Source organism: Vulpes vulpes, chromosome 16 (genome assembly GCF_048418805.1).
Source record: "Vulpes vulpes isolate BD-2025 chromosome 16, VulVul3, whole genome shotgun sequence".
Taxonomy (NCBI): domain Eukaryota; kingdom Metazoa; phylum Chordata; class Mammalia; order Carnivora; family Canidae; genus Vulpes; species Vulpes vulpes.
The window spans coordinates 50,406,867-50,421,657 of NC_132795.1; the positions used below are offsets into that span (position 1 = coordinate 50,406,867).

Here is a 14,791-nt window from a genome sequence, read left to right on the forward strand (position 1 = left end):
GAGAGGGAGAAACAGGCTCCATGCAGGGAGCCCGACGTGGGACTCAATCCTGGGACTCCAGGATCAGGCCCTGGGCCGAAGTTGGAGCTAAACCGCTGAGCCACCTGGGTTGCCTGGCAGTTTTTTATAATTATAAAAATAATATAATAGTCGTACGTAGTAGTATGTATTACAAAAAGTACTTATAAAAGTTTATGAGGACCAGCTCCTTCAGAGTAGATTGAGCAAAGGTGACTGTAAGGCAGGTAGGTGATTACTGTCCACGGCTCTGCAATGAATTCTGTACGGTAGAGACAGAGCCACCTGTCTACGCAGCAGCATCTTAGGGCGCCAGGGGTCCCACGGTCCGGGTCTCACGGCGGCCCACTCAATCTTCTCCACATGCCCCAGCCCCTCCTCCTCTTGGCCTGGCAGAAACACTGAGTGGGGCTTGGGGTTGGGGCAGGGCTGAAGATGTGGGTGCAGGAAACCTCAGAGAGCACCCAGCAGGCTCTGAGAGGCCCAACCACGGACAGAAGCTCCAGAGGAGGCTTCTCCCTCTGTCTATGTCTCTGCCTCTCTCTGTGTCTCAAATAAATAAATAAATAAATAAATAAATAAATAAATAAATAAATAAAATCTTGTAAAAAAAGAATAAAGAAACCCACATGTGGGCAAGGCAGGGGGTCACCTGGTGGCTCCGGGGACTTAGTGGCAAAATTCAGGACTGAGGTCCCCAGTCCCTCACAGCTATCAGCTGAGGGCTGCTCTGAGAGCCTAGGAGCCACCAGGCCCCCTTCATCTTCAAAGCTAGCAAGGGCACATCAACTTTTCCCCATGCTTCAAATCTCCTGGGCTGCTCCTTGTGCCTCAAGCCAGAGAATATTCCTTCCCTGTTTGTAAAGGGCTGGTGTGATTAGGACAGGTGCACTGGGATGACCCCTTTTGATGAATTCAAAGTCAACTGATGAGGGCAGCCCCGGTGGCGCAGCGGTTTGGCACTGCCTGCAGTCCGAGGTGTGATCCTGGAGACCCAGGATCGAGTCCCACATCGGGCTCCCTGCGTGGAGCCTGCTTCTCCCTCTGCCTGCGTCTCTGCCTCTCTCTCTCTCTCTCCGTGTCTCTATGAATAAATGAATAAATAAAATCTTTAAAACAAAACAAAGTCAACTGATGAGTAACCTCATTACACCTTTGCTCTGAACCGTAATGGGCAGAATATCTTGTCTTATTCATGGTCCTTGGGATTAGGGCAGGACATTTTTGGGGGCCATTCAGAATTCTGCTACCACAAATCCACTCCTTTCCAGGCCCTTCTCATGTACCCCACTACCCGAGGGATTTGCCCAGTGCCGCTGGCATCTTCCTCAAGGCCTCTGGTCCTCTGGCCTCTGATCACACCAGGTTCCCCCATTGAACTGGGGACTCCCAGCATCAGGATGTGGATGGTTGCCCTCTTTCTTCCACTTCACCAAGCACAGGCCCCGTCTCCCTAGAGGCTGAGATGTGCAGCGGAAGGAGCCCAAGCTCCGGGCCTGACTGGCCTGGGTCTGAGTTCTAGTTTTACCAACTATGTGACCTTGGCCAAGCACTTCCTTCTCTACTTCAGTTCCTCATTTTGTGCAGTGAGTCTGATAGCATCGTTGCATAAGGCTGTGTGAGGTCCCGTAGTTGGGCACCTGTTCCTTGTCCAGACTGTGCCCAGCGCACACTCAGGGTAACCTGGGTCGGAGTTGCGGGGGTTCAGGAGACACTTGTCAGCAAAGCCAGCGGCAAGACGCAGAAGCAAGGCAGGAGCAAGGCGGCAAGAACGGGGTGTGGCCGATGCTGGAGATGTGCTTGAGCTCAATCTCAAGGTTTTGAGGGAGTAAAAGTATTTGCCTTGTAACCTTACAGGTCGTGGACGCCGGCTGCCTCCTGGAAAATCATTTGTTCATTTGACAATTGCTTATTGAGCACTTAACTGAGTGAGAACCAAAGCAGATGTGACGATGGTCCCCATGGAGCCCACAGGCTGGCGGGAGATAGGAAGCAAATCATGGCATATTATCCTTAGTGTCACAAAGGGCACGCTAGATTGTTAGCATAGAGAATACCAGTGAATATGTTTGGGAGGGGGACTGTGTGGGCTCCTCCAACGTGAGATATTTACGCTGGGGTCACACAGAAGCAGGGGCCGAGCAAGAAGATGGGGTGGCGAGTGGAAAGGCCTGGGGGTAGGTACTAGTTGTGGGTTTTGAAATGTGTTTGACGGTGGACACACAGGGAGGGGACTCATAGAGCTCTTCCCTCCCCAGGTGTCCCCCAGCCTGGAAGCCATTCAGGGACTCCCCTGGAGTGGCGGCGGGGAGACCGCACTCTGGAGGGAGCCACTTAAGGTCTTGAACCAGGCCCAGCGACGCCTGCTGCGCCCCTTTGTCTCCCGCGTCGCCTCCCCGCCACGGCCGGCAGGGGGCAGCACGACGCCGCTCCGCGGTCCCTCTGCATCTGGAGAAGCGCAGCGCTGCGTCCCCGTCCTCCCGGGGGAAACTGAGGCACAGAGCGACAGGTTGAGATCCAGAACGAACCCAGGCGCCCCGCCGCTCGCCCGCCGGGACGCTCGCCCCCCCGGGCTGCTTCGGAAGCCAACCCGGTGTGGGGCTCGGGACGCCACCGGGGAGGGCGGCTGGGGGTCCGCGCAGACCCGAGCCGAGCCGGGAAGCGCCGTCCTCGCCCCTGAGACTCGGGCTGGCGGCGGTGGGGGGGCGGGGTGCGCCCCGGACTCCGCGACAGGTCGGGGACGCTGCTCACCTCGCAGCCCCGCCGGGCGTCCGCGCTGTGGCCGCCGGGTGGCAGCATTCGCCCGCGCGCCCGGCTCCTCGGGCTCCCCACCCCCCGCGGGGCGGCTCCCGGCCCTGGCCGCACTGACCTGGGCGACCGGGCGCTGGGGCGCAGGGGACACTGTGAGGCAGGCTGCCACCCTTCACTGCTCTCTGTGCCTCAATTTCCCCCCCTGTGACTAATCTCCAACGTCCTTTTCATCTGGGGACCCTTCCCATGGGGGGGCTCCCAAGGCTGCACCCGTGGGCCTCCGATGGGGAGCCGAGGAATGGCCTGCCCCACCCCTGTCCTGGCCAAGCTTTAGGGAACTGAGAAGGATTAAGGGGCAGTGAGTTGAGTGGGGACAGGGGGATGAGGGTAGGTGGGTTCTGAGCTACTGTTCCCCACCCTGGGCTTGGCTCTCTGGGACTCAGGGTGGCTGGAAGCAACTGCCCCCCGGGGCGCCCTACACCCACCCCAGCTAGTCTCTGGTGGCCCCTGGTCCTCGGGAATTAAGTGCTTCCCAGTTCCATCCACTCGCCCAAGAGGGGCCAGCTTGAGGGCGTCCAGGGCTGTGACCCTGCGGAACAGGAGAGGAGCCTAGGCAGGACAGCCGTTAGGAGGCGGTCACTGGTGCGCCCCAGGACAGACAGAGCAGGGCCCAGCAGGGTCTGCAGCCCGGCCACCAACTTGCAGGGGCTGTGCCAAACTGGACCGCTCTGGGTATGCAAGGCACCGTGGCCCAGAGAGCTCCTGTTCTGGGCTCTGAAGGTGAACACTGGGCCCCTAGCTGCAGAGGAAACTGAGCAGGCTGGGGGGACCAGAGGCAGTGGAGGGAAGCAGAGAACCCTGGGGGCAGGGGGGCCACTCCCAGAGCCAAGGACGCCCCTTAACATCCTGCCATCCGTCCCCATCCTGGTGATTAGCCCAATGGCTTCTGCAGGAGGTCCTCGAGCCATCTGCCTGCACCCTCTGCCCCTTCCCTGTCTCCCTCTGAGTTAGTCTCTCTGGCAGCAGTGCTGACAGGTAGGGGTGACCCTGGGTGCTGGAGGAGGGCTCCAATGGAGGTCTGCAAGGGAGGCAGCCATACTTGGGCTAAGGGTGTGGCCTAGGGGGACCCCAAGTGCATAGTTGCTGCCGGGAGGGGGGGGAAGCACGCCAAGAACGGCTGTGGGGGTGGGTGGTCTCCATTCCACCCTCCCCACTAGAAATTGGAAGCCGAGTGGCCACCACGACCTGTACAGGACGTTCCTCTGTGCCACACCCCCCCTTGCTGGGGCAGAGGAGCGGCCAGCCCCACTGCAGGTGTCTCTTCCGAGCCGCACCCTCCCCGGCGGCCCCCCCCCAACTCCGCGCACCCAATCCTCCTCCCCCTGCCCAGTCCCAGGAGGGCAATAGGAAGGGAGCGGGCCTGGGCAGGGGGGTGTGGATGGGGGGGTGGATGTGTTTGTGTGTCACGGGGGAGGGAGGAGAAAAGGGAGGGGAGAGCCCGCGAGCGAGGGAGAGAGAGCGCGCGGCGAGCGAGGAGGGCGGGCGGGAGGCGGGTCCTCCTACCTGGGCCGCGCTCGTTCTCTCGCAGCTCGCTTGCAGGGGCCGCGAGTCACCTGGGGAGGCGGACAAGTGCGGACACATTGGCCGCCGCGGCGCTCGGCGAGGCGCGCACGGCCCCAGGCGGCTGCGCCCCGTGGAGGCAGCGCCCGCCCGCCCGCAGTGCTCGGGCCGCGGCCCCGCCGGCGCTCAGCGCGCCCAGCGACCTCTCAGCCCGGCCCCGAGGTCGCGCTTCCCGGCCCAGGTCACTGCCCAGGCGCACGCGGCGGCGGCGGCGGCGGCGCCCAGCTCACCATGGTGGCAGCGCGCGCCCAGAGCCCGCGCGTCGCCGGCCGCCCGAGCCGCAGCGCTGGCTGAGAGCGGTCCGCCGGAGCCCCCCGCCCTTGCCAGCCCCCCGCCCGGCCCGCGCGTCCCCTCCGGCCGCCGCTGTCTATGGCGCAGCCCCCCTCCCTGGATCATGCACAGAAACTTTCGCAAGTGGATTTTCTACGTGTTTCTCTGCTTTGGCGTCCTCTACGTGAAGCTCGGGTGAGTATCCCCGTGGGCAGGGGCCACAGCCCCGCGTGGGGGCAGCGGCGAGGACCGGGCTCCAGGGGCTCTCCGCGGACACGTAGGGCCTGAGGGGGCGCAGGCGGCTCCCGGGACCCGAGGCTGGCCTGTGCGTGGGACCGTCGGCCCGACCCCCGAGCGCCGGGTCCTCGCGAAGCGCGCCGGGTCGGGCCGCTCCAAGGAGGGCAGAGCGCGCAGGCGGCGGCGGCCGGGCTCGCGGGTAGCGGCGAGCGTGCCCGGCGCGTACTTTCACCTGTTTGGGCTCCAGGCCCCGGGGGTGGGACGCGCCTTCCCTCCCCCGGGCTGTGCTGGGCGCCGAGCCCGGGCCGAGCGCTCGCCGTCTGGAGGGCGCGCCCGGGCGGCAGCGGGGGCGTCGGGCGGCCGGGAAGGCCCCGGCGGGCGGGGGGCGAGCGCCCCGGGCCCGAGCCTGCAGGCCGGACACCTGCCTGGGCCCTTCGACCCTATCCATCACCCGGACGTGTTGAAATTGCCTTGACAACTTGTCCGGCTGGCTCGCGATGGGCCGCGCGGAGGGCCCGGCCGCCTGGGGCTCGGTCCTGGGCCCGCGCCCCCGCCCGCCCTGGGCCCTCGGCCGGCCCCCTCCGGCCGCGCTCCCCCTTGTGCGGCCCGGCGGGCGGGCGGGCGGGCGGGCGGGCGCCCGGCGGGCCGCGCTCGCTGCTCGCTGCAGTAGCTGCTCCGAGTCGTATTTCCACATTCCTGAACCCAGCCGAGTCCTTACCTGTTGAGCCGCGATCTCCTTTAGACAGAATCTGTCTCGGCCTCGCTCGAAGTGGGGGTGGGGGGGCGATGTGACCGCGAAGGGGGTGCGGTGCACCTCGCCCCGGGCGCCCGCACCCCGCGCCCCTACGGAGCAGTCGGCCGGAGCGCAGCCGGTGAACAGCCCCGCCGGAGGCGGAGACGCGGCTTCCCCGGCTGCCAGGTAGAAGCCCCACCTGAGACTCACCTCGCCTCTCACTGGCCCTTCTGTCGCCCCCTCCGCCATTTTACAGATGGAGAAACTGAGGCAGGGTGGGGGCTGCAGAGGCAGGGCTGGAAGACCCCGTCCTAGCCTCACTCTGCAGGCCTGGGCGCCTGGTTTATTGTGGGTCCCTATAGGTTGAGTCCCTCGGTGTTTGTTTATGGAGGTGAGGGTGCCAGGGGGTGGGGGCTGGGAGGGAGGCATGGCTTGGGATCTCCAGCAGTCCCTGCAGCTCCTCTCTCTGTTCCCCCAAGTACTGGGCAGCCCCTCCTGAGGCTCTCTCTGGTTTTCAACACTTGTCCGCTCCTGGCAGTCCTAGAGTCAGTTCCCGTTTTAAGGATCAGGAAACTGAGTGAGGGAGGCCAAGTCACTTGTCCTCAAGAGTAAAAGGCAGAGCCAACCACTCAGCCTAGCACCCTAGCACCCATTTCTCAACAGGAGTCACTGAAAAGAACTCCCCCCTCACCCCCCACAACTTGTGGGAAGTGCTCTATGACCTTTCCCTCCCCACCCAGGCAGCAAAAGGAGCTCCCGCTGGTGCCCAACCTGGTCTCCTGTGGCTGGTTGAGGGGCTCAGAGGCCTAGGGGACCCCCCAACCCCCGACCTACAGACACAGGCAGCTTCCCTGTCCCTTCTGTAAATGGGAGTGCAGCTCTGGCCATCGTGAACGCGGTGGTGGCTGGTGTCTGCGTAGAGATCAGTGAGTGGGACCCAGCCTGTGTGCCCAGGCACTTGTACTCACCTCTCTGGGAGTGTGCAAGAGAGCCAGGCTCTGCCTTCTGCTTCCATTCAGGAACCCTGGTGTGGGCGATCCTTCCCCTGCTGTGCCCCCTAAAACACACACTCCTGGGGGGAGAGGAGAAAACCTAGCCTCCAAACACCCCTGCAGAACCACATCTGGGAAAAGCCAGGGAGCCGCCCTGGGATGTGCTCAGGCGACGGGTCTCAGCCTCTGCCACCGCCACGGCCCCTGCCTGCCTGCCTGCTCACCTGCCCACCCTGGAGCAAGGGGCTTGCCTTCTTTGCAAGCCATCTTGGTTGCACAGGGCAGGGAGGATCAGGAGCGGAGCCCAGATGTGACCTGAGGGGTTAATGACTTAGGGGCCCAGTGCGTTAAGGATGAGGTTTGGGACTCATTCCTCCCCCTCACTCCTTATTGGTGGCTTTGGGTGGGTGCTCCCATTCTGCCTCTCTCATGCGAAAAGTGGGGTCACAGTAGCTCATCCTTCATCGGGTACTGTGAGGATTTGTTCTGGGTGACTGTGCCCTGGGGGGAGAGGTGGGGCTCCCATAAACACCTGCATGCGCCAGCCAAGCTTTTCTCACTGTTAATGACTCTAGCATCACCACCCCAGGGACTCCTCCAGATAGTGGATTTTAGGGCCATAGCAGTTCCAACCAATGTCAGGGATTGCATGTATTGGGGAGATATTCTGGGGTCATGCCCCCCGCAGCCAACACCTGTGTGTGCACTTTTGTGAATGTACACCAGGAACCTCCCTCACTGGTGCACATGCAGCCACCACACAGATGTGCAGCCCCTGGGGGGAGCTCCCAGACCAGCAGGGATGGTGAACTCAGACCTCACAATCCCTTTGGGGGAATCAGGGCCCCCAAGAGTAGGCTTGCCTTGAATTTTGAGCAATTTCAAAACAAATGACTTTGGGGAGTCACAGTTCCTCACTTTTGGACTGAGCAGCCTCCAGGCTGTGGCCCTCGGGAAGAGGCTAAGCCAGGGCAGGAACAAGCCATTGGGATCTGGGCACCCTCTGCCCACAGGAAGTGGGGTCAAGAAGTCCCAGGATCAGCCCTGCTCCATTCCTGCCCTGGGAGAGGCAGAGGGCCCAGCGGGATGAAGGTGAAGCAGGCAGCTCTTTCCTTCTGGATGCCGAGCATGAGTCTCCATGCCAGGTCTAGAAGCTGGGGAAACACCCCACCCCTGGGCCACTGGCCATATCATATGGACCTCTCTTGTCATCATCCCTGCCTTGTGCTTTCCCCCCAGCTGAGAGGGTCTACACTGCATCTGGAAGATCATTCATAGGTAGACAGGCTTGGCAGACAATAGGAGGTGGGTTTCTGGCCTTAAAAAAAAAAATCACTAGAAGAGGAAGGATTGTTTAGAAGTGTGTCCTTGCGGATCTGTTCCTCCCTACACCTATCCCAACCAACCCTTCAAAGGAGAGCAAAAGAAGTGCGATGGGGAAGCCAAAGCTGGGGACCTCTGTGAACCAATTAGGGGTGCCTTCTCGCCGCCTCCTCCAAAGAGGCCCTGAGGCAGGACCCTACAGGAACACCAGTGCGCATGTGCACAGGTGAGCCCTGCCTGGCGGGGCCTGGTTGGCTAAGGTGAGAGCCTGCGACTCACAGCCAACCTAACCAAACCCAGGGGCGCACGCAGGCAAAGGTGCAGCACACACAGTGCATCTGTGCGCACACACCTGCGCCCTCGCAGACGCGCCCACGCTCCCGCGGGCACACACAGGCACATGCAGGCACATGCAGGCAAACAGAACAGACTCCCGAGCACAGCCCCCCCAAGAGGAGCGCACGCCCCCGCGCGCTTGCGCCGCGGTGCCTCCCCCCAGGTGCACCCTCCAGAGCAGGCCAGAGCTGTGTGGTTCCCCGAAGTTGGGCGGGTGTGTGTGTGTGTGTGTGGACGGGTGCGGGCCGAGGCGGTTCGGGCAGGCCCTGGGGGCGGCTCCTGTCGCACGCTCCGGTCAGCCTCCCCTTTAAAAAACCCGCCCGCAGAGGAGGCGGATGTAGGGGCGGCCCGTCCAATGGCAGCTGCGCGCCTCGAGAGACTTGGAGACTCGAGCCAGAGCGAGCGACAGAGCCGGTTCCGACCGATCGACGGACGGAGGGCTAGACGGCCGCCGAGGCGCACCCGCTGCCCCCGGCCGTGCCCTCGCCCCGCACCCCGGCCCCAGCGCCCGCCGCGGCCCCGGCCCCAGCCCCAGCGCGATGCTCGGCCCTGGCGGCGGGGCACCGACGAGAACCGCGCCGGGTCCCGCGCGCCCGGGTCCCTAGCGCCTGGTGTGGCCGCCCCGCCGCGGGGAGGGCCGCGGAGACCCCGGCCGCAGCTGGCCCAGGCGCCCTGCCCGCCGGCCCACCATGCTCCTGCTGTCGCCGCGCGGCGCGCTCCTCTCCGTGTACTGCCCGCAGATCTTTCTCATCCTGTCCAGCGGCAGCTACCTGTGAGTGCGGCGGCCGCTCGCGGGGCCCGGGGGGGGGGGGGGGGCGCTCCTCGGCCTCCAGCGCGGGAGCCGCGCGGGCAGGAGACTCAGCGGAGTCCCTGGGCGGGGCACCGGGCGCCCGACGCGCTCGGTGGGCTGGGGACGTTGCGTGTCCTTATCTGCCCAAGGCACCGAGGTGGAGGACTTGGGGGGCGGCTGCGTTAGTGAGAAGCGACGGCTTTGGGGTCCGAGAGCGCGTGGCCCGCGAGAGGCCCTGCTGCCCGGGGGGGCCGGACTGCGCGCACCGAGCGAGCGCCACGAGGGGAGGGCGCGCGGCGGCGCGGGGATTCCCTGCGCATCCCACCCGCGTCTCGGACAAGCGGGATCCCCTGCCCTGTAGACGTCCTTGGGGCCGGGCCGGCAGTGCAGCCCTCGAGAGAGCCGCCCGTGCACACCCGCTCCCCGCGCACACACCGGCGCACACGTGCACACTGCGCCCCACCGGACAGTGCCCAAGCGGGCCCCCGGGGTGGCCGCTGCCTGTCGCGCCTTCCCGCTGCGCTGAGCCGCCCGGCCCCGCGGCTGCCCACTCCTCACCTGGGGGCGAGGGGGCCGCGCAGCGCGGGGGCGGCTGGCCGGGGTGCGCCCCGATCCAGGCCGAGGCAGCGCGGAGGGAGCTTGGGCGCGCGTGTGCGCAGGGTCGGGCAGCGCCCCCCGGGCTCGGGCAGCTCCCGGCAGGGCCCGGCCGGGCCCAGGGAGCCGAGGGGCGCGTCGGCGCTGCAGTGGCTTCGCCTGATTCCTAATGGGACGCATATGCTCTGGCCTCCGATTTAAAAAGAAGTTTGATTTATGGAACCGCCGTTTGGGGGAATTTAAGCTGGATGCTACTGATTAAACCTCAGAGCTCGCTCTCCCTCCCCACTCGCCTCCCCTCCTCCTCCCCCTCCTTTACACGCGGGCCACGTCCGGGGTCGCCTCACGCGGCCAGAGGGGGCAGGCGCTGCCTCCCGCTCCCCGCGCCACCCCCACCTCCCGCGCGGCCACAGTCCTAATAAATCGCCGCCCCCCCTTTTAATAGGGGCGCAGCCAATTTCTCCTCCAGCTCCTAGGAAATTACTATCCTACCAGTTTTCCTTCTATAAATAGTCGCGCATCTTGAAACAAAAGTTCGCAACCGCAGCCAGATGCTGCGAGGCCCGCGGTTTCCCGGGCTGTGGGACATAATTACAAGGTCCAGGCGCAGAGAGTGCTCCAGGCCCGGCGGGCAGCCCCGGCAGCAGAGGCATCGCCTGGGGAAGGGGAGGGGGGAAAGGCCGCCCCAGGCAGGGCAGGGGCCAGATTGGGCCGGCCCCATCAGTTGGGGAATCAGGCTAGGGAAGTGCCGGGCCAGAGAGTCCTGCTTCTGGCATCCCTCCTGGGAAATGGATCGAGCTAGGGGGGCCTTGGAATCCCAGCCTCCAGTTCTCAGAGGTCAGAGGTCAGGAAGCCTCCCCCTCCCCTGAAAACTGCGCATTTCAATGTTAAGCTAGAGAATCCACAGCTACTATGGCTTACGAAATCCTTCTTGGAGCTAGGTGGCTGAGGTTTGGCATCAATGGGGAGGAGTCCAAGGGTAGGAAACCGGGAGCCCTCCGGGGGTTGCCTGGAGTAAGAATCTGAGAGCAGGAGGTGGGCAAGGTGCTCGAGGGCTGGAGAGGACAGAGGATGGCCCAAGGCAGCAGTGAGGGGCTCTGGGGCAGGTGGTGGCCAGGATGCATGCGTAGACCTACAGAGCTGGCCTGCAGTAACTACCATCTGCGCCCACACAGGCTCGCTCCTTGCATGTTCACTGCCAGCTTTGTTGGGAAAAATTCTCCGAGGGCGATAGTTTTCCAAATGTTCCTGGGCCAGCATGGAGTCCCAGGGTGGCAGTGGGGGGCAGCAAAGCACATTGTGCCCCCTGCCCCAGCACCAGCCCAGCCTGACCTTCAGCCCCCCACCTCTTCCTGCCCCTGGGGTCCGGGGAGAAAGTGCTGATGCCAGACTGTCCTGAGCAGACTATATTAGTTGTTCCCCAAAGCAAGAGAGGGAGGCTCTGGGGTTTCCCTGGCCCTGTCTGGTGGGTATAGGGCTGGTGGGGCGTGGAGGATGCCGCGGGTGGAAGCAGGGCCCCCGATGATGCAGACAACAGTGAGAATGGTGGGAAGACCCTCGTGGGTGGCTATGTGCCCATGCTCGGGATGCAGGTGAGGTGGCCTGTGCAAAAGTGCTTTGTGAGCAGTTGGGAATCAACAGTAAGCCCACCTCACGTCCGAAGGAATACTTAGGAAGGTCGGCCCTGTGGGATCTGAGGATGCCAGGGGCAGGAGAGGCCCTGGGCGGAGGCTTCTTTCTGCTCCAGAGAACTTTCCAGAAGGCATCCCACTGCTGGGATCACAGACACTGGTGGACAATTGATCCTGCCCTTTCCATCTGGGCTGCTCTCCCAGCTCCTTGTCTTGGGCTGTGGTCCGTGCATAGCGAATCCCAGATGCATGCCTGGGCCCCTGCCACTGATTGGGTCGGACGGGTGTGCTGGCCTGGAAGGGCTTCGAGCCCCCGCCTGATGCTGAGCTTGGCTGGCCGGGTGAGGCAGCTCTGGCCAGCCTTGCGCTTCTCTGTGCCACTGTTGTCAGAGCAGAAGCTTCCAGGGCCAGTGGGGGGGTCAGTGAGGGCCCAAGGGAGAGCAGGTGGGGGCCCACAGGCCATGAAGAGGCTGCAGTGCTGGTCAGCTGGCACGGGGGCCTCGTGCCAGGACCGGGCTGGCCTACTGTCCAGGGCAGGTCCTTTCCGGTCTTGTTTCCTTCTCCCAGATGTGGAGGTTGGCTGCAATGATCCCCCCAGGTCTTCCGGTACGAGCTCTCATGGTGACCGCCCGCTCTGGGTTGCTGAGTGAGTCATGGGTGACGGGGTGGTTACTCACCGACCACCTGGCTGCGGGGGGGGGGGGGGGGGGGGTTGGGGGGGTGGGGGGCGCTCACCACTGCCCTGCCGAGGCTGGGCCTCTTCCCGGCTCCGCCGCTGTGGCTTTATTGGTGGTGCCAACCGCAGTCCCAGAAACCCTGTGGGCATGACCCCGGAGGGCGGGCGTTGCTGAATCAGGACCCCTCCCCTGGCACCGAGGCCTGAGTGGCAGCAGAACGGGGCCACCCAGCTTAGCGTGGATTGGTTTTTCCCTTGGGAGCGGCAGCTCCCAGCCTGCAGGCTGCGGACGTCCAGGTGCTGGAGCTCTGCTGTGTGTCCTGGAGGCTTCTCTGGGCCACTGTACCCTCGTCAGTCACTGGGGGATGGAGATTCTTCCTTTCTGCAGGCGCAGGTTGGACCCGCAAGACACTGGGATTCCAGGGCGTGCGTGGCTCGGTGCAGCGGTGTGCACACGGGGGCAGTGTGGTGTGCACATAGGGGGTTAGCGCCGGAGCTGCCCAGGGACCCCTGGCCTGGGCTGCACAAATCCTTATTCGAATCACAAAGTGCTCCCAGAACCTTTGCCACATGGTGGGTCTGACTAATCAAAGCAGGGATGGTGCGCTCTGGGGATGACTTCTTCCCACCCCGCGTGTAGGGGAGGAAGGGCCAGGAGGGGAAGGCAGGTCCTCAAGTGCTTCCTCCTGGCCCTGGGGTGCTCCGCAGCCGCGTTGAGGCCCGCAGCGGAATGGCTCTTTTTCGGACAGAGTTTCCTGGGAGTCCTCGCTGATCAAGGGTTCCCATCCCTGCCGCTTCTCCTGCTGCCTGGGTGCCACCAGGGCCAGTGGGACTCAAACTTCTGGAGTGGCCATGGGGATTCGGGGAGCAAATGCGGAGACGTGCCCAGCTGGGTGCTTGTTGTACAGTAGGTGCTCCAGCGATGGGGTCACTCTCAGCCATTGGGAGGGGGAGGCTGGCCACCTGTGATGCAGAGGGAGGGCTGGCGGCTGTATTTGTTCAGGGGTGAGTGTTGAATTCCCCTGGGGTGTCTCAGAGGGCTTCCAGGAGGAAGTGGCCCCTAGATAAGCAGAGAGGCTCTCTCGAGGTCACACAGGACCCGGGGTACTAGGCAGGTATGAGATGCTCTGTGGGAAGGAGACCACCACCAAGAGAGATGGTGTTTGAGACCCTGACCACTCATTGTTTCCACCCTGGGCTTCTTTGGGGATGCCGTGGACACAGACCTAGCAAATTGCATTCCCGCCCCTCATGCCAGCCTCGGGGGTCAGGGGGCCAGGGCTGCATCGCTTGTGGGGCACCCAGAACTCCTCCTGGGGGTCTGGGCCATGGCTCTATGGTCAGACCTGAGGATGGTGGTAGGGGAGGGAATGGGATGGGATGGAAGTCTTGATTGGAGACCCAGACCCTCTCTCCACTCAGGTTTGGGGGGCACCCAGAATAGGGCCCCTTTTTGTGCGGTCTGTGGCCAGTCACCTAACCTCTGGGGGCCTTTCTCCCCCCAGGACAGACGGAAGGGCTCAGCTAGTTGCCCTGGAGCCTCCATTCTGCATGGCCGGGGGTCGGGCTCAGATGGGGCTCAGCCCCCCCCCCCCACTCCCCCAGCAAGGGACAAGAGGCCGGGAGCTCTCTCTTGTCAGATGAAACCTCGACCCAGGGCTCCCTCAGCCTGATGAAAGGGTCATTGTGTGGTGTGGGCCGCCCGCTGGCCAAGGACAAAACCTCCGTTTGTCCTCCTTCCCTGGCGCGGGGCTGGGGCCTCCCCTTGGGCTGGCTAGCAGGGTGGGGGTGGGCACAGGTGCGCTCCCTCCTCCCTTTCTCCATCTTCCCGTCTCCATCACAGAGCTGCTCAGCCTGCCTGGGGCCCCTCCTGGTCCTGCCCTCAACGCAGGGTGTCCTCGCCCTCCTCCCTCCTTCCGAGTGGGGAGCCCCAGGCCTGGGCCAGCCCAGTGGTTGGTAGGGAAGCGGTGAGCTCTCCAGCCCTGGAAGCATACAAGCAGGTGCAGGAGCGAGGGCCAGGGATGCCAGGCCGGGTCCCTGGCTGGAAGGGAGCCAGCACTCCTGGGGCCTCTGTGCAGTGTGGCCATGCGGTGTGGTTGGCCCTCTGTGACTGAGGGCACGCAGGCCCTGCGCAGGCCATCCTGCAGCTGCAGCGGCGAGCTCGAGCTCGGTGCAAGCCTCTCCCAGCCTCAGCCTCACGCCACAGCAGGTGGCTCCTGAGCTCTGAAGATGCCACGAAGCATTTGGTCTGAGGACGTGAGTGGAACACACTAGAATTGTACAGCCCATGTGGCCATCCTCTGTGGACCCTGAAGCCCACTAGGTGCCCAGAGCAGGATGGAGATGACACCACCTTGGCCACAAGTGGCTCCCCGGGCATCAGCCGCAGCCTCCGAGCCAGCGTCCCCTGGCAGTCCCATCCTGGTAACGCGGTGGGCCTCCAGAGCTTTTCAGACCTCATCCCCCCAAGGCCACCTCTGTTCCCGACCCTCCTCCATGGCCTCCCAGATGGGAGGTGCTTCCTGTGCTGGGCCCAGCGGAAGCTGTGCAGGAAGGAGCCTTGGGACAAGCGTGGGTGGTGTCTCGGCTGCCCTCCTTGAGGCAGGCATTGGTGCCGCCAGGGTGCCAGGGGCCAGCATGCCCGGGGGTCTGGAGCTGAGACCTAGGCCCTCGCTTCCCAAGTGGCAAACAGACTACAAGCCCCTTTGAATGGGAGTGCCTCCAGAAGGAACTGGCCCGCTCACCAGACCCCTGCCTGGGGGCACAGGGCTCTGCGTTCCACTTCTGGAAGACTCCGGTGGCCTTGGAGAGGCCTTCTGT

The 14,791-nt window shown here is 64.0% G+C and overlaps 1 protein-coding gene across 4 annotated transcripts in view; it reads left to right on the forward strand.

Moving 5' to 3' along the window:
- The first annotated feature begins 4,315 nt into the window (after nucleotides 1–4,315).
- WNT7B (Wnt family member 7B) overlaps nucleotides 4,316–14,791 on the forward strand; it is a 50,010-nt gene continuing 39,534 nt past the window's right edge. Inside the window, exon 1 of one of the 4 annotated variants that reach the window (XM_026019780.2) lies at nucleotides 4,316–4,854. In XM_026019780.2, the coding sequence (XP_025875565.1) occupies nucleotides 4,784–4,854 (71 nt within the window). In that variant the 5' untranslated portion in view covers nucleotides 4,316–4,783. Of the gene's footprint in view, nucleotides 4,855–8,628; nucleotides 9,053–14,791 lie in introns of those variants that run through there. The other 3 variants (XM_026019777.2, XM_072742984.1, XM_026019779.2) reach the window with 3 other exon arrangements.